General features: G+C 36.3%; 1 protein-coding gene across 1 annotated transcript; it reads left to right on the top strand.

Moving 5' to 3' along the window:
* Positions 1 to 6,171: 6,171 nt before the first annotated feature.
* Positions 6,172 to 19,625, top strand: LOC145776216 (solute carrier family 22 member 21-like). Its single transcript, XM_082587618.1, has 12 exons — positions 6,172 to 6,234; positions 6,478 to 6,616; positions 7,500 to 7,591; positions 7,797 to 7,897; positions 10,006 to 10,160; positions 10,560 to 10,728; positions 11,210 to 11,345; positions 11,766 to 11,896; positions 13,227 to 13,441; positions 14,058 to 14,240; positions 15,127 to 15,268; positions 15,823 to 19,625. The coding sequence occupies exons 1-12, from the start codon at positions 6,172 to 6,174 to the stop codon at positions 15,917 to 15,919; spliced, it is 1,623 nt and encodes a 540-aa protein (XP_082443744.1). The 3' UTR covers positions 15,920 to 19,625.
* Positions 19,626 to 20,010: the final 385 nt, after the last annotated feature.

Here is a 20,010-nt window from a genome sequence, read left to right as displayed (position 1 = left end):
TTGAGACATAGGTTGATTGCTTTTTTTTGCGAGATTATTACACTTTTATTATTTATCAATTTTCTCCTTGGTTGATTCAAAAAACGATCTTATTCAGGTAAGTCACTAGCTTTTATGCTCTGAAGTCAACCCAAAGTTTAGAAAATGTAACGTCATAGAGGTCATACATCTTGATGAGTGTCAAACAAAAAGCTTTGAGACAATGAAGCTACTTTAGGCTATTTCTGATATATTCAAGTTTTGCATAACGAATAGCTGTTTAGATGTTAATCTAGATCGAACAAGCGATCTCAGCAGCTGCAGATGGCTTGCATCCTTGCACAGTTTGACGAGAAATTACATCATAGGCTAAAACTTTTCTTGTAAACAATGTATTAACATCCGTAAATTCAATTTGAAAGGTTGAAACCCCCGAACCCCCCTCCCTTGGCTACGCCACTAGTGCAAGACATGCAAGACAGTGGTATATTATTTAATTTCGCTTGTTTTCTACCAGGGCTGGAAAAACTGTTTACCTTTCCGGGAATCTGTTTTTTAGAGAAAAAATTTCCCGCGGCTTACAATCACGATAATGAGAACCTTATATTTTACTGATCTCCGGAGCTGACGAAAACCTTAAAAGTCATGTCGACATATTCTTGATGCCCCCCTTATCGAAAATTGTTCTTTGTATTACGGTACCGCTTTCTTCTTCTCTCGTATTGTCGCTATATGTTAGGGCATCCGTTGGTTAGCCACTGCCTGGTGTCGTCATCGATGGAAATTAGGCCTTCCATACCATGGGGTGGTTTATATAGCCGGCAATCCTTGATAATGTGGGCTGCCGTCTGCATTTCGCCACACTCACAAGCAGCACTCTCTGCCAAGCCCCAACGCAACATGTCTGCACCATAGCGTCCAACACCAGTGAGCAAACGGTAACGCCTTGATGAGGCAAGTCTAGAGAGGCCATGTCCCATCTGGTTTTCGGACGGGGATCTGAATACTTGGCGAAGTGGGGACGTGCTGCTTGACCATTGTTCACACCACGCCGCGTGGCACCACTGTTTGCTAGGGCTTCCACCAGAGGCTGCCAGAAGGTCTTGTGCAGCGCTTTGGTACCGCTTTGAAGGAGGATTACGACTATGAACAAAAGAATAAATTTTAAACTTCATTTTGAATTGAAAAGACATGACGTAATGTCTTCCAACCTTAGTTATATATTTTTTCATTACGTAACGTCTTGTAGGAATAAATTAAAAATCAGTATGACCACTCAAAATGAAAGCAATGGGACTACGAATCCTCACTAAACCAATCAATCAATGGTCTTGTTGCACTGAAGATGACAACCTTATATTTTACTGATCTCCGGAGCTGACGTAAACCTTAAGGCAGGGACGGGCAACATACGGCCCGCGGGCCGGATCCGGCCCGCGACGGGATTTTGAGCGGCCCGCAGACAGTTTCCGGTCTTTACATAATGTGGCCCGCGGCCACTCTACCGCAATCCTCCACTACTTGTTTACTACGTCAAATAATAGTGACTGTTGGTTATGTTTTAGTTCTTTGATTATTTATTTTCGGTTTTTAGTCAAGTGACAAGCATGTTATGTTCCGTCATTAACGGGCCTTCCATCCCTTTTCTTTGTCTCTTGTAAGAACCTCCTTCAGTCTCAAGCTGGAAAAATAGATCAAAGTGAAATTTGGCTGATTAGTGTAATAATTACACGGGGAACGTATACAAATAATGGTGATTGTTGGTTATTCTCTGGTTCTTTGTGTTTTTAGTTTCTTTGTTTTCAGTTAGAATTAGATTTTGAATGTAGCCTACAATAAATATTTTCCTATGGATTTTGCCAAGAAACGTAAAGTTGAAAAGGAGTGTCGCGAATTTAACAAATATGCTCAAGCGCTTTTTCACACAAGTCGGCAAGAAAGCAGTAGGCTACCGTACGTTTGCTTTGCAATGAAAGTGACAACTTTGATCGACTACAGATGTCTCATTGACTTCAGAAGCTACATTACGTTAATTGTTAATAAATTCATTAAAGACTGTTTTTGGTCTTTATGCTTTAAACTTAAAGTTTACATTACATTAAATAGAATTCATTCTTTGTCTAGGTGGATAAATACACGCTTAATGTAGCAATTCATGAATCCGGCCCGCCAACTACTTCATTTTCCCATATCAGGCCCGCCGCCTGGAGAAGTTGCCCGCCCCTGCCTTAAGGCATAGATCTGTTGACTCAATGCAAACCCTTTGAAGGTTGGGGGGGGGGGGCTGTCAATTCAACTTTTTTGTATCAACAGTTGTATCTCTAAAACCACTGAGGCTGCGACTACTGGATTTCTTGACTTTTCCTAACTTTTATTCACCTCTATTGAGCTGAAATTTTGAGGGAATAAAGGTTATAAATTGAAAGATATAAGGCATTTCTCAGCACATCCTCTGAAATATTTCATATTCTATTGTGAAACATTTTCCCACCAGCTGGATGAAAGTAATTAATTTGGTCCATGTCTCGTTAATCCTAACTGTTTCACAGCGTGAAGGGCATTGGCTGTATGTTAAATAATGTAAAAAAAATTAATCACAACATTAGCCTACTATGCACGTTCTTCATTACTCTACCAAAAAATAATGTGTAAACTCACGCTACAAATTACACTCATAAGTGACCTCAACATTTCAACGTATATGAGCAGTTCTAAAATTCACATAGTTTTAATTTTCGGATATGCTCAGCGTGAATAATTTTACAAAGTGAATCCCAAATTTTGAAACTGTGCCAAAATAACAGAGATATCACTCCTAAACCATAAGAAGAATTGACAGCCTCCCCCCCCCCAAACTGAGCAAGACTCCAGGAGCCAGACCTTCTAAGGGTTAAAAGTCATGTCGACTTATTCTTGATGCCCCCCTTATCGAAAATTGTTCTTTGTAGTACCGCTTTGAAGGAGGATTACGACTATGAACAAAAGAATAAATTTTAAACTTCATATTTGTATTGAAAATACATGACGTAATCTCTTTCAACCTTATCACATTTTTTTCATTACGTAATATTTACCACCACCAAACCACTTTTGACGATCGAATTTGTTAATTTATTATTCGGTAAAATGTTTAGATGATGTCACGTCATTACGCCGATTTGAGATATAATTTCATGCATGACGTCGTATGGATGAAAAACTTTTACAAGTTTTATACTCTACTGAGATTAAAGAAGAAACATAAATGATAAATATTGGAGAAATTGAGTCTCCTTTACAACTTAAGAATCGAACAACTCAAAACTGCTGAAACAAACGTTTTGTTTAAGTGAAAGAATCACTGCAAGCAACCAATGCCAAAATGCGCGCGGGAGAAGTCATGGGAGTGTGAGGTATCAAAAATTTAACAGGCTGTTATTTTTCTACATCAATGTGACGTTAGTTAAAAATTTAAAAAGTCTATATCTTTACTTCTGTAGAAAATCTTTTTATCTACTGTACACTTTAGTCATCAAGGTTTTCCATACTTTTTTTTAAAGAGAGAGCTTTTACCTCCCCCCCCCTCCCCCCCCTTGCAACTTAAGTTGACTTACTTGAGGTTGGGATCCAAATATTAAAAAAATAATATTAATATGTATTAAAAAACAAAAAAAAATAAAAAGATGATGCCCAAAACATTGGGGGGGGCAGCTGCCCCGCCTGCCCCCCCTGCCGGCGCCACTGCTAACTAACTGTGTCTTACTTTAGTTTCGGCTTACTATTGGTAGACAGTTTAAGGGACGCAATTAATAAATTGTTTGCAGTCATTTTCAGCCGTAAAATGTGCCTGAGCGGATAAACTGCAGACTTTTTCACAAACCTCCTGGATAATTGCTCTGATATCAAAAGATGACTAGTTTTGGGTGTGTCATTTTGAACTGCAAAACGGAAGTGCCAAATGTACAGCACGCAACGTGTCATAGCAATATAGATGCATCAAAGTTGCTAAAGCAAGGCAGCAAACAACAAATGCTTGTGTTTATAAAGCTCTTATCTATCATTTCGTTGCATCACCCACAGTTGTTTACTACACGAAGCATTGTTGGGCGGCATGAGTAAGCAAGGCAGAATGTTAAAAGGATTAACTTCAGTCATTTTTTTTTTTCATTTTTAGTTCAGTTCAAACAAATATGCTTCGCCTCATTCAGGCTTACATTGCAGCTAGCGTCAACTAAAGCAAGAAATGTATTTTCTGAAGTTTGTTGTGAACATAACCTACCAACCGGAAAAAGATTCAGGTACCGTATGCTTACAGAAAATAATTTCAAAACAATTTCTCAAGCATGAAGTATGCAATAGCTTCAGGCTTAGAGCGCATTCTGTAGTTAACTTTCGTTAACATTGCAAGTCATCAGGCAGAGTAGGTAAGTTACCGTGAAACTTTTTAACATTCTTCTCAATGCTGAATACAATGAAGACCATGGGCTGGGTGTTCAGTCTCGATTTCAAGTTGTCATGGTTTAACACCAGGGCTGTTGAAAGGAAAATTTGAGCTCGGTACGAATAAAAGGCCAAAAAAATCAATAAAAAACAAATCTACAAAAAGTTTTTTTTTGTCATTTCTGCGCACACTGGAAAAACTATGGATCTCCAAATGTACCCCAGACTATGAGTCTCTAAAAGTAGGCTATATACCTCTGGATCTCCCGGTTAACGCTATTGGTTAGAACTAGGCCTCGAAAGGTTCACTATTAACAGCAAATGGTGTCACAAACGACATTACTTTTAAAGTGTGTGTTTTGGAAAAAAAATCCATTTGGAATGTATTCAAGATCATGTGTTTTTCTTTTTCTCTCTCAAAGCTCGTCCAGTCAGCATAAGGTAGAAGTTGAGGCACTGATTGAACCGACTCAAAGTGATTGCTGACATACTAAATGAGACTAGTAAAAAATCTTTTTGCATAGGAAAAAATGTTCTAAGTAAGAGCTAAATAGCGTGCGGTTAAACAACAAGTTTTCCGAGCTAGAGTACAAGCGCATGCTTTGTCCAAATAAATAAGAACTACGAAAAGAAATAGATAGTTATCAGCAAACGATTTTTCTTTGCGTTGCAGATTTTGAGTCAAAACAAGATATAAAGAAATTTTCAAATAAAATTTGTTCACACAATACAGAAGAAAGTAGTGCACGCAAAACCTCTTGAATCACCTTATGTCGCGGTTGAGTGCTATAAGTTACTTAGAAACGGAAGTACTGTGATAAAGATGCAGTAAGTCGTCGACCTTTTACATGCCTTACGCTACAGTATGACATTGCAAAGATGATGAGCCACAAGAAGGATGAAAGGACCGCATTTTAATCACAATTTTAATTCAAAAATGTAACTTTGTGTGAACCTTGCAGAAAAAGCTAATTTGCCTTGATAATAGTAGCCTATGATGTTGAACACTAGCCTATGATGAGTTCAATAAATTTACACTTACAGTACAGCAAGACTTCCGTTAGTGATTGTAGCCTACGATGTAGGCCTACAATTTTGAATGCATTCCGTAGGATAGCGTAGAAACTATAACTGCAAGCTGTAGAATGTAGATGTCTTATCTTTTGTGATTCTGACACGCCCAATATTATTTTTTTTTATTTGATCATCATGTGACCAAAATTTACTTCTCCCTGAGCTAACTGTCTGCTTCTTACCACGTAAAGACCGTTTAGGTTTTTTATATTGTTGTGACAAGCAAGAGTAGGTTACTTCACAATGTAAATCCTAACGACCTGTTTTAGCCTGATGAGGCAGTATGGCTGCTTGGGGTGAGGCTGCTTGGGGTGAGTCTGATGAGGCTAAAACTCAGAAAGGAAAAAATCATCAGGCTAAAACAGATCGTTAATATCTACATTGGGAGGTGAGAAACGATCATGCTGCTGCTAAAAGCGAAACTTAATCTATTGCAGGAGTAGGCTTAGCGGAAGTAGGCCTATTAACCGAAGGTATTACAGTTTGCTCAGCAAAGGCTAAAACATAAACACTTTGAACGTTTAAATCATCTCAATGTTTAGATTTAATATAAACAAACAAAGTTTAAGTTAAACAACAATGGTGTATGACGATTTACTGCGAAAGGTTCACGGAGCGAGGTTTGAATGGAAAATGCGCATACTTTTCCTTTTAAATGGATTCCCAAACTCACTGTTCATTTCCTCTTTGGTCTTGGTAATGTACCTACCTGAGGATTACAGATGCACACTGCCTGATCAAGCATCAAGTTTTATAGAAAAGGTAGATTTTATTCATATGAGTTTGAGATTAGTAGCTAATGTGTGTGCTTTATGAAACATTTTGGATGATGACACAAATATGCGCAAGCTGGTAGTTAAATGCAGGATCAGCAAAAAATTTGCTACTTGAAATTATTACATTTGCCATTTTGCGTAATAGTTGAACTTGAAAAAACGTAAAAAATGCATAACTTAGACTACAAAAAGCATAAAAGACGAATGATTTTTTTCAACCTTTTTACAGAATCCAAATGCCGAAAATGCAACCTTGGAATATTTGATTCCATATCATGCTGAAACAGGCCAAAGAAGCAAATGCGAGATTTACAACAGAACAACTGAAGATGTTACGCTCTTTCTAAACAATTTCATAAGCCAGAATGGTAAGAAGCAATATTGGCAACGATATTTCCATTACTTAATTATAGCTAAACTTGTGGACCAACCCAAACGGTATAAGTGACAGGCTGCGTGCTCTTAGGTTGTAAACTGCAAAGATAACAGCTCACAGGAGATCGCATGTCTTCCATACGGAACGGATTTAGCACTTTAGAAGATGAAATAACTTTAGCTTTGTCCCTTTTGTGCTCGTGATCATCGGTTGAAGATTTTGATGAACTAGCTAGAAAGGCAATGGCTGAGAACCCGTTTGGAAAGTTCAAATTAAAGCGCGCTTTTAATTAGGAAAGACACTGCTGGAAGTTCGCACTTGTCATATTTTTAGCTCATCACTTTCATTATTCAGTCAGGCATTTACCTGACTCTTTCAGGGGAGCACTAACAAGTTTTATGGTTTCATGCTTGATCAGTAGGTTAGATTTGTGATAGATTTGCTCTTTTGTTGAAGTACACATGCAGTGAATACGATTGCAGCCAATCGTACAACTAGGCTACTTGAGGTTTTTGGAAGATTGCATGAACATACCCATCTTGTGAAAAGACTCTTCTTCTTTCGTCTGAGACATGATTGTTTAGATTTTAGGACATGTGATAGAAAGCCAGGTGAGTGTACAGTGTAGCTTCGTCCAGTCCTGTTACGCCATGCATTCCATTCGGCGCCTTGTAAACGGGGCATTCAAGAACGACAAATTCAGCAGTTTGTTCCTCTGCGCCGCACTCACAAGCCGATGAGGAATCCAAACCCCACTTGTACATATTGGAATGGAAGCGGCCGACTCATGTACAAATTTTGTAGAGGCTCTTTTTGCAAATAAAAAGTTGACAGAGCTTACGTGAGTATAGCAACGATCCATTTATCGTCCACAGGTTCAGTGGCTTTTATTTCAAACGCATCTACAATTGCTTGTGATCGTCACACATTCAATAATCCGATGGGCATTCACTCCTTAGCTATTGAGGTACCGTTTTTAAATGCTGTCAACTCTCAGTTATATTGAAAAAATTAGCATATACTGTAGCCTACCATAGCTTGGTAGAATGGTAACTAACTGCTTTTCTCAATCTTGTAGTTAAATTTGAAAATTCTCCTGCGGTCCATGGACCAGAGTGGGGGACTGTAACTTAAATCGACATATTTTACTTGTTTGTTTTACATTTCATCAGTTTGATTGGACGTGTGGAAATGCTTGGATGAAGCCAGTTCTTACGACAATATATTTGGTGGCCAAAGCTATCGCTACAGCGTCTGGTTTCTTGGCTGATAGGTAAGCTATCGTTATTTTGTTGTTTAATTAAGTTCGTATATAAAGAGCTGGCTTTGTTGAGTTAGATATTGAAATAATTTTGATTCGTGAAAATGCTGTTAAATGTAATCAGCGAACACTCACGATGAGCAATAAGCTACTTTTAATCAAATTTGCTCTTTGCTTACTTTGCTTTTAGACCAACTGCTTTATAAAACTACGGTAGAGATGCAGATCTGATGAATTGTTGCTGTTGATATTCGTTGTTGTATGTCTTATTATTTCCGGCAATTAATCTGACTGCATACGTATGATTGCAACGTGTGTGTTTTAATTTGAAATAATGTTTTTGTTGTGAGCGGTATTCACCAGAAATTTTTTCACCAACTTGTTTTTTGATTTCCCTATTTTTAATTCCAACTGTTTGGAGTGCAATAAAAAACTAAAAAACTTACTCAAATGCGCATGTCATAATAGTTTAACTTCAACATATTGCTCTTGACCAAACGAAACGTTAATAGCTTGAAACATATGAAACTCGCACAAGATAAATCCCATTAATAAAAACTTGAGCTAAATTTTTAAAGATGTGTCTTGAAAATCTTTGAAGCATATTTAGTTTGTGAGAGATTTTACAGAAATCCTCGTTAGCTGTTTTTTCCCCACATCCTTCCGTAAAAGATGACGTAAAAAAAATATCAGTACCAAATTGCAAGCTTGCTTAACATGCAGAGATTGAAAGAAAACGTAGCCCAATGATCCACATACAGTCCAACCCACGTACCATGTACAGTAGGGTGGCTCGTTTTTGAACTTTTTTTTAAAATTCTCTCGGGGTAGTAGGGAAATGGTGCCAATGAGTGAGAAAACAATCATGACAAAATTTGAGATTTGTAAAAAATTGTCTTCAGCCTCCTCATGGGGCCCAAAAATCGAAAAATGGGGTCAAAAACGCAATTTTTTTTAAAAATATTTTTAGTTTGGGTAGATACAATATTGTTTAGATATATCTAAATAACCTATAAAAAAAAATTGAAGTCATTTGAATGATTCCTTCAGCTTCCTCACAGCTTCTAAAAATTTTCATTTTGCTGAAAATTTCGCATTTCTGTTTGTGGTTACATAACTACAAACTTCGTCAGTGACGTAAATTCAAATAAAAGACGTCACTTTTTCCTACCAAATTAACCCAATTTCATTAAAAAATGACGCAACAGCTCAGGGCAGGCCTATAAAGAGAAATACAATGACGTTTTATAGCTGGCAAAATGTCTAACGCAATTATGTATCATGTACCCACCCACAAAAATGCGAAATTTTCAACAAAAAGGAAATTTTCAGAAGCTGTGAGGAAGCTGAAGGAATAGTTCAAATGACTCCAATTTTTTTTCTTAGGTTAATTAGATATATCTAAACAATATTGTATCTACCCAAACTAAAAATATTTAAAAAAAAAATTGCGTTTTTGACCCCATTTTTCGATTTTTGGGCCCCATGAGGAGGCTGAAGACAATTTTTTACAAATCTCAAATTTTGTCATGATTGTTTTCTCACTCATTGGCACCATTTCCCCACTACCCCGAGAGAATTTAAAAAAAAAGTTCAAAAACGAGCCACCCTAATGTACAGTAAGATAAACTTGTTAAAAATTAAAACTTGAAATCTAAACTTTGTAGTGGTGTTAATGTCTTATAATATGCAAAGTAGCGATATGTGGCAGGAAATTCGATAGCTTTTAGTCGCATAATAGAGGAAATGTTTACCATCGTGTTAGTTTTGCGACAAATATTTACTGTCACTTTTTCAGCGACTTTGCTGCAATGACATTATTGTGATCTTAAACCGGCTCAGTGGCTTATTAGTCAGTGCATGCTGTGCGTGCTCTGAATCTGTAGGCATGGGTTCGATACTCTGTCGGGTCTTGTCAAAGACTTTTTAAAAGTAGAACTGAACCTTATTCTTGCTTGGCACTTAGCAGCGGAATGAGGCGCTGAGCGTTTTGTGTAGCGCTGAAAAGAAAAGCATTACCGTATGCGATGAACATACCGCTGTATATAAACGAGCATTATTATTATTCTTTTCAACAAAAATAAAACCAGCTTAACAACAATAATCACTATATTTTCTAGAATTGGACGAAGATTAGTTTTTAACATCTCTACCTTTCTCTTGTTTGGCATTCTCTTCCTTCAAAGCTTTGCAACTTCCACAATGATTTATGGAGCCGTCCTCTTTTTATGTGGACTCACTAGCTTGGTGAACTTTCTCACAGGTTTTGTTTTAGGTAATGTGTTAATCATTTGCTTTGTCTACATATTATACTCAATAAAGATTTCGTCAACGAATTTTAACATTGCATCTCACAGATATGAAATGTCGCCTTTTGAGTAATGCAAAATTAAAAGCAATCTTCAAAAAGAAACAGCCTAAAATTGGCAGTATGATCATAAGCATGGTACGAATAGAGTATTTTTATTCTATGGTATTAACTTATTTCAGCTCAGCCAGAACAAACTGAGCGCTACACACAAATAAACATTTGGATATTCTTCGTGAGCATCTGAGACCGAGTGTCTATTCTTTTACGACCTCAGATTCATGATGTTTTCGTACTACACTAGAGTAACATTTGAGTAAAGAGAAAGCAAGTCTACATTTAAAAACATTTTATTTTTTGTGGCAGGAGCGGAGTGTACCACACCGGAGCAACGCAACTACATTTCCATCTGTTCGTTTTTATCTTACTCTTTTGGATACGGAATATCAACACTTATTTTTTACATGAGCCCAGATTGGAGATGGTGTCTTAGGATTTACGGAATGTTAGGTGTATTTTACATTGCAAATCTATGGTTAGTAGTTAGAACTACACATATGGTAGGATAAACGGATAAAGACCAAAGCGCAAAACTTGATTCATACTTTAAAAAAGATTTGTCAGCATTTTGTCTGATGCATGTTGAAATTTGGATTGAGGAAATCTTTATCTTTGGAATAAAAATACCCCTTTGAAAACATAATGCTGAAAACTTGGCATTGTGAAAATGTATATTTTAAGGTCATATTGACTGTTTATACGCTAATGAATTACATTAAAGTTATCTATGTAACTGACAGGTCGTTGAACTGCGTTTAGTTTTGCGTTTTGCACTACATTTTTTTGAGCTTGCGTAGATATTTGAAAACTTTTCGTTGATTTTTATAAATTTTGCAGTTGGTCAATATTTTCAGGTTTGCTTGTTGCCGAATCTTACGAACTATCAACTTGCAATATATGTTAACCTACAACTGTCTTTTTTTAGACACCTCTTTAAATATTTTTTACCATTTTAGGCATGTCCCTGAATCACCTCGATGGCTAATGTCACAAGGAAGAGTAGAAGAAGCAAAAGATGTTCTTCGAAAAATTGCAAAATGCAACAATAAATCAACTGCTGTAATAGACGAACTCTTGGAAGATGTGGAAAAGGTTATTAATCTATTTTATCATCTAATTTATGCTCCAACGCAACAATTAAAGTAAAACGAGTTTTTCTCGATCACATCCATCTTTAATTTTGAATTTAGCATCGATTTTAATTTCGTGTTAGGCTAAGTCGTATACGTAGGCCTTTGTAGGCTAAGCGCATAATCAAAAGTCTATCTACAATCTACTTTATTACGTTTCTAAACCGAATAATATAATCACAAAAGCCTGTTTAGTATTTACATAATAATAATAATAGCCTAGATGCAAAATGACAAGCAGTGAAAATTTACTCTTATTCAATGGCATATTATAAAAAAAGATTTTATTTACGCCAGAGTCTATAAATACTTCATTCCAGAAATGGCTGTAGCCTAGCCTACCCTTTTATTGCTGAAAACGACTTATTGTTTATAATACTAGGAAACGGAAGTTCTGACACAGGAGCAGGAGAATCAAACAGATAAAAAACGCATAGAAAGGGGAAAAATATTGAAAAGTATTTTCAAGTCACCAGCCATGCTTGGACTCTTGTTTGTAGCAAGTTACTCTTGGTAGGTTAAATAGCGCAATTTCTTTGTTTGTACTTGAATAGTGGATAGTAGCAGAAGGTTTTTCGGTGCGGTTTCGTTTCATAAAATGGGACCAAGAAGGAACAGCAATCGAATGGGCGCCGGTTCGACACCGCTCAAGAGCATACGGCTGTGTCTTTGGCAGGACACTTGAAGGCATGCCTGAAGGTGGACACGAAGATTGGCTTTCTTGCCTTCCCGTCCACTTAATCTAAATCTTAAACTACCTGGATACGACAAATAAAGAACTGGAAAAATAATGTAATATTCCGATGCATACGCATTGATCACCTGAGCAGTTGAAATTTCTTTCTGTATTTCCTTGTTAATAGAGATATGAACTGAAAGGTAGGAAGAGAAAGGTGGAAACATCTCGGACGGGGTTTGAAAATCTCACTGAGAGGCATAGGCATACAACATTATATTAGACATCTTTTATTATTGAAAATGCATAGAGAATCAGCAGAGCCCTATTTATGGCATATGCATTTTGCTCTACAACTGTAGATTTTTAGTATTTGTAATATTTTTAGCTATTTATGATTGAACTGACTCGTGTGAAATAAATTCCTTTGCATTACAACTGTAGAGCATCATTAATGCCTTATTCAAATACAATCCTCTAACGGGACCTCAATCCTTAATGGAACTCAATAAATATATTAGACATATTGCTATTATACATTTTGCCTCAGAGATACATACATGCTACACATCCAAATGCAGGTACATGAAAAAAATGTACATCATAAGGGAAAAAATTACAAACATAAGCATAGGTAGTGCAAAAGTACATAGTTTGGGCCATGACACTTTACTAGGCCTACTACAATAAGTACCACTCAATCTTCCAACAATTTACAAGTAACATCATAAAATTTCCGCCTTTACTACAAAAAACAAAAAGGTCATCGAAATCTTTCTGCAGTCGTAAAAATACGATTTAACATTTAACTTCAGTTTTGTAGCCAACGCTCTTAATCTAATGTTTACAAAAATATAGCTTTGATTTTAAAAAATTGGTAAAGTACAAAAAAAACATTTTACACAAAGAAATCAGTAGGCTATTGGGCCATAAAATACCAAAAAGCGACTAAAACAAAGAAATACTTTTCTAAATTTTTATAAAAAGAAACATCCCACCAGACCCCGTAGCACACTCTGAGCATCTTTGCACCTCAATGTTTTCAATTATCTACTTGATTTTAAAATTTTGACTCATTAAAACTTAGGTTTGCTCAAATAAAAAATTTGTAGGTCCGTCACTGTGACAAATAACTTCATTACAAAGTTTCACGCTTTTTCTACCTAGGTTTTCTGCCGCCTTGGTTTATTATGGTATCACACTCAGCGTGCATGCTCTCTCCGGCAACATTTACGTCAACAATGCGCTCATGGGCTTAGTAGAAATTCCTGGCTTGGCGTTTGCGTTTTTCACAGTCAAATACATGAGCAGACCCCTCAGCCATGGTGGGATAATGATCCTTGCGGGAATATTTTGTATGGGAGTAGCGCTTCTCAGTCAAGGTTTGTACTTCTGTTTCAAACATTTTCTTTGAATTGCACGAGTTCAGCTTGAGACAAATGAAAGCTAAACTCGTGCTGTGTTGAATGTAATGGCATGTAATCGACTTCCTTCCTTTCGATGTATAATACATCATGTATTACACAATGTTCATTGATCACTTCAGTAGCAATTTTGTATGGCACTTTCACACGCGAAGCCCGATGTCCCTAGGCCAGTTCCTAAAACTTCACTTGAGTAACAAAGCTACAACGTTAATACAACGTGAAATCAGTCAAAAACAAAGCATAATGTGAACAGATATTTTCCAATGCCATTCAACTTCTTATGTTTTGAAAATATTTTATGAAAAGTCTAAAACAGGGATGAGCATTGTGCAACCCGCGTGCTAAACACGAACCGCAAAGCGAAAATATGTGGCACGAGATGGTAACTGATCGTAGCCTACTCGAAGTTGTGCTTCTTCCAAACGTATTTAAAACTTATTCGTCAACATACATAAACATGAAGATATGAGTGGTTATGATACGCAAATCAAACTTCATACATTTGGAAAATTGTGCTTAGTCAAATGAGCATAGCATAAAAATAATAATAACTACATTATTCTGTTCGCAGTTAGTCCCTTAGCTTCTACAGTGGCTGGGCTTATCGGAAAATCCCTCAACAATAGTGCCTTTTACATTGTGTACATCCACACGACTGAAGTTTTTCCAACTGTCGTTCGTAACACTTGCATGGGGTGGGGATCGTTCTCTGGGAGGATGGGCTCAATCTTGTCGCCATATATCATCTACATGAGTAAGCTGCTGTATCTTTCATTTCAATTTTGACTGACCAAATATAATTTATTTTTTATTTAGTTTATATGCCTATAGATTCAATTTTAGTAGACTATTGTATAGTACACTTTGATTTTCAAACCGTAACTGCTTTTTTGAGCATAGTGAAATTATTTTTAATGACCACAGCAACGTGTAACTTCAATGAATTTAACTTTATTTTATGCAAAAAATGTGCGGATATATAACAAAGTCAAATCTGAGAGTTTCTTGTCAATAAAATTATGTCAACAGTTTTCTGGGACTCTGAAGAAGTCCCAACTGTAGTGATTGTAAACTTTTCAAAACGTCAAAAAAATGTCACAGAAACTTATCACAAAGTTTTGAAAAAACTGAACGCAGAACTAAAAAGTGTCTGGAGAACCTGTTATCGTGAAACCATCCTCCCCAAAGACAACACTTCGGCTCATTCTGCACGCGGTACAAGAGACATTTTAAGAGCATTTAGATGGAAATTGCTTTTAAATTTACCTTATAATCCAGACCCCGTTCCCATCAGACCTTTTTTATACCCTTTTTTTATACCCGAATATCAAAGAAGATTGATATGTGTCTATTTTAATAGAACAGATAAAGCAAAACGGGAAGAGAGAGACATGTGGTTTGCAAAGAGAAGTGTAGATTTCTTTACAAACGGCCTAAAACGGTGGAAACACCGCCTAGAGCAGCAGTACATTTAAGCTACTTCGAAAAATAAATGAACTACCTTGAAAAATAAACTGCCTACCTTGAAAATAAATTTATTTTAACAAAAAGTCAACAAAAGTAGGGTATTACGAATTTCCGAAAATAATTTCAATGTCCTTCGTATATGAAAAAGTTTTATACTATGTTTTTATTTTTAGTCGATTTGTATGGACTGCACTTGCCCTATCTCATCATGAGTCTCATCACTGTATCATCCGGAGTGCTGACTCTTCTAGTATTTCCAGAAACTCTTAATGTTGAACTACCCGAGACTGTGGATGATTGTTTGAAACTCAAAAGGTAAGCGACTATCCTCTACTAAAAATACACTCTTTGGATAGACTGACTTCGTTGTAGCTTCTACAACATTTTCACGCTATCTAGTAAATGTGTGACTCTGCTAGAGAGAGCCTACTGCAGATAAATTAATCTATTTTTATATCTCGATATTTAAAATAGCCTAGCGGGTGTGAAAAATTGTAAATAACCATAATGATATTCAGTTTGCAAACTGCAGAAAACTGTGCCATGCCTCGCACACGTTTAATAAGTGCTTTTGGTTTTTATTATTTTACGCCTGGCAAGAGATGGTTGTTCTATAATTAGCTTCATCTTATTTAATTTTCTTGATAAAATTAAAGAATTAAAACAAACATAGTTTATCAAGAAAAACTTAAAGTAGCAACTGTTTTCAAATATTATTAAACCAATGCTTCGGCGTAGGGTGTCCATCTTCCAGTCTCAAATAACTTGTAGTGCATATTAATACTAGGCTGTATTGGCTCCTCTTTTCAATTATATGATCAACTTTTCTTAAACATTTAATTATTAGATTTGTTTTGACTTTTTTTCAGATTGTATCATTCAAGTTGCAAAAGAACCTTTTTCAAGCGAAGGAAAAGATTCTGCGTTGCGAACGTTTCAAATGGATATTCTTCGTCAATAACGTAGCTAGGGCGCTTTTTTAAAGTGTGAGAGGTGGTGGTGCTGAGCTCTTACAGCCATCTCTAAATACATTCCTTCCTTTCCTAAAAGCTGCACACATCAGCTGGTGCATCTTTTAACATAAGACAAGTGACGTGTCTGTTCTTAAAACTTGCTGTATGTAAAGTACTTCAGTTAAAGATTAGAAAATTGTGTTTTGGAAATGAACACTGTCTACGGTTTTTCAAAAAATATCATAAATATTTCACAAAGTATTAATTTCGCCTTTGTGGCGATAGTCGAAAAATCGCTTCTTTGAGTCACCGACTAAACCTCTGAAAACAAATAGTTTCTTTTCAATTTCCACAGAAACTAAAATCAAAGTGAAAATGAATTAGTCAAAAAACGTTTTTCTCTTGGTTATTTTTTTATTGGACAATGCATAAATCGACATACGATCCAGTTTGTGACCTGTGATCAACAAATCCAGACAGCAAAATTCGTCATTTTTACATTGATTCAATGTCTGCAGAATATACAAATGGCAGATTTTGCTGTCTTGGGACTGTTTGCACAACTCAGGAGATAAACACTTCATTTGACGGTGAAACATCAGCGCAAGATTAAACAAATACAACATCAGCATTAAACTATTACATAATATGATAATAGCAATAGCCTAATGGCTCAACTCTCAAAATATGAACAAATAAGCAATGTATTTCAGACAGGTTTTCATTCAGCGGAACAAAGAAGTATTTGTATGCTCAAAGTCAAATACTTTGAGAACAAGCAGAATCTTCACACTGTTGTTAACTTCAATGATTGGTCATGCATCAGTGGTTCAAAGTCCCTGCAAATATGCGAAGCGACATTCAGCTTTTACAAAGCTTTATCAGTCAAATGATAAAGATGCCTTAGTCAAGAACTCAACAATCTGAGTGAAATTCTTCTAATTTACATTATCTTTTTATGTTTTGCTACTCAAACGTTGAGAAAGGTCAATTCAAAACATTTTTTGTCAGACTGTTGCTAAACGTCTGACAGGTATGCCATGGAAAATCAGGCCCTATCCCTAAGTAGGCTATCAATTGTGCCCATTTATTAAGTTACGCATATATACATTTTTTTTTGCTTACGTGGTCAGTTATTTTTTATATTTTGTGGTTTATTGCTACATCTTTGACTTTGAGTATTGAACCTTTTTGACCACATTCTTGAACTACATGATTCCGCTTATCTTTCACAGTAATTTAATAAGTTTATGATTTGAAAGTGACGTATTGTGTAGCCCATGTGCTGGACTCAATCCCAGACAGCAAATCAGTCATTTTGGTACATTGATTCAAAGTCTGCAGACGTTGAATGTAAAATAAGACTGATTTTCTGTTTGAGAAATGACAAATATTGCTTGAAAAGAAAGAGTAAAAAGCACAAAAATTATACAATATATTTAAGTGTAGCTTAGCCTCTTTAAACGTGGCACTCGATATTGCACGACCTTTTTCTGGATTATGGCAACTTACGTTTTAAGCAAATTGTTGTTTTTTGCCCGGACTTCATCGTAAATATTAACCTCTAACCACCAAGCTTCTTTAAATTTTCAAAGAATTCGAGCAAGTTTTATAGTTTGAGATTTAGTCACGATTTTATCTTACAAAACAAAAAAATATAATTTTTTTTATGCACTGTGTTGACGAGTTGCAAATATGAATATTTATTGATAGACGGTTTTATAGTTCAAAATTGGAGAAAACCTTTGTTTGTTACAATTTTATCTCATCAAAATTTAAGGTTAAGAAGTGTCGTCATCATCATATCACTTCGTGGTGTCTGTTGCAATCATATTAATATTGTTGTATAAACGCATTATTGTTCCATAATGCAATTTATACAGATAATCGTCTAACCCAGGGTTTCTCAAACTGTGGTCCGCGGACCATTGGTGGTCCGCGACGACTGCACAGTGCACAGGTAGTCCGTGGCGATATGACAAGAAACAAAAAGTCACACATAATTATACGTTGTACAGTACGTACCCTGTCAGAGATAATTGCCGCAGTTCTTTACAACTTAAATGATTTCGAAAGCTTTTGCTATCCAGTATCCAGTATCGTAAATCTTACTTGCTGCACCTTCGTTGCAGTTAAAAAGTTGTTTACGACAAATTAGTGGTCCGTTGCCCAAAAAACTCACAAGTAGTGGTCCGTGGCCCAAAAAAGTTTGGGAAACCCTGGACTCTAACCCTATTTTATGCCTGCGTCATTGGGACGTGTCAAGTGTTTTACAATTGGGTTAGCAACACCTTCTGCAACAATCAGTTCTCTATTCCAACACCTGGCAACTCTGATCTCTTTGTCAAAGTCGATAGATGGTGCGTTCTTTCACACAGCACATTACAATCCCAGAGACATCGCAAAAAGCTTTAGTATACTGCTTCCGGAGTTCATTCGGCACTGGAAGAAACGGAAAAATAAAAAATAAATGCTTGCTATTTGATAAAATCAAGCAGACATACTTTTGGTGCTGGTGCTGTCTTTTATTGGTGTTAAGTCATACAAGTTTTGGAAAACGGTTGTATCCCTCCACTCTCTTTCTCGTAGTATTAACTTTGATTAAAATTATTACAACAAAAACAAAAATCTCCCACATGTTTACAAATGCACAATTGTTTTTATTGTACAATAATAATGGACGATCAACAAACTACTAATTCTGCATCTTTCAATAAACATAGTTTTGGTTATGCGTCAATTCAAAACCTATAATTCAAAGGGGTAAATTCAAAGCGGCCAATCCAAAGCCGATAATTTATTGACAATAAAGACAATAGCCCTAACCCTAACCCTTCGTCTTTGAATCATCGGCTTTGAATTGTCGGCTTTGAATTGTCGTGATACCCATCGTTACACATATGCTATATATGACGATCTTTGATGATTTGGATATCGCCACTTTGTGCTGCACAGTGTTAACCATTGTTGAAGATTGCTAATACTAATTGCTACTTAAGCTTAATTTATTTTTTATGGCTTTTTGGGGGTGAGCAGGGCCGGATTTAGCTGATGGGAGGCCCGGGGCGCATTTAGATAGAGGTCCCCGTGCGAAAAACCACCTCTACGTTTACAATAGCATTAATCCAGCACTGCACTGCATTTTGCAGAAACTTTAAAGGCTAAAAATAAAAAAAATTATGAAACAAAATCACATTTTTCCACGTCGGGAGGCCCGGAGCACCTGCACCCTCTGCATCCCCTAAATCCGGGCCTGGGGTTGAGCCCTTTGTAGATGGCCATGGTTTCATGTGGTCCAATTCTGATTTTTTTCTCATTTGCACGTTCTTTGAATGCGTGGCCGGTGCAAAATATTTTTTTGGCAGACTTGGTGGTAAAGTTAACCAGCTACCAAATTGACAAAAACAATAAGAAAACTCGGTAACCTGACTGAGTGCATAAAGCATCTTCGATAACCCAATTAATTGCGCAAGCGAAATACGTAAACGATGATGATAAGTTCGTAGGGAAAATTCGCTGGCCTGTAAGCTACCGTACATACAGTATTTGTTAAACTATTTTTGCTGCTTGATATATTTGTATAATAATTTATTGCAAAATTGATTTTCTTGTTCGACTAGCACATTCTAACTTTGCAGGGAAGAAGTTATTATGTTTGCTGTTCCAAAATAATATTACTAATTAGTAATTGGTGTGCATTAAATATAGTTATTTCTTTCAAAAACCTCAATAGCCTGTTTCACCCTGAAAGGGGGATCATCAGAGGGTTCTTATTCAAATAGTTTGCTATTAGTGCACATACACCTATAATAACAGACACCTATTGTAAACTATAACAAGCAGAGACAGGAAATTTAAAATTCTCTCCTACAGCTGCCCTCTTTGTGACGGCTGTGAAATCATTTGGTTTAATAAAGTAGAATCTCCGAGAATTTTTGGCATAGTTGTGCAGATAGGTAGACTATTTACTTATTTAGCTAACACAGAAACTATCTCTAAACCAAAAATGAGGTACATTTAATGGCGAGTTTACTTCTTAAGAGATGCACAGCAACAGCTTATTTGAGGTAGCCTACGCACGACACTTGAAATAAAAATTGCAAA

This window comes from Aplidium turbinatum, chromosome 8 (genome assembly GCF_918807975.1).
Source record: "Aplidium turbinatum chromosome 8, kaAplTurb1.1, whole genome shotgun sequence".
Lineage (NCBI taxonomy): Eukaryota > Metazoa > Chordata > Ascidiacea > Aplousobranchia > Polyclinidae > Aplidium > Aplidium turbinatum.
Note: the sequence above shows the minus strand (reverse complement) of the source record. Positions and strands in the feature narration are given on the sequence as shown.

Excerpts from the sequence above, each read along its gene's own strand:
- LOC145776216 (XM_082587618.1), top strand. The coding sequence starts at position 6,172 with ATGTACCTACCTGAGGATTACAGATGCACACTGCCTGATCAAGCATCA. Across the intron at positions 14,241-15,126 it reads GCCATATATCATCTACATGA|TCGATTTGTATGGACTGCAC; the intron begins GTAAGCTGCTGT and ends TTTTATTTTTAG. Across the intron at positions 15,269-15,822 it reads GATTGTTTGAAACTCAAAAG|ATTGTATCATTCAAGTTGCA; the intron begins GTAAGCGACTAT and ends ACTTTTTTTCAG.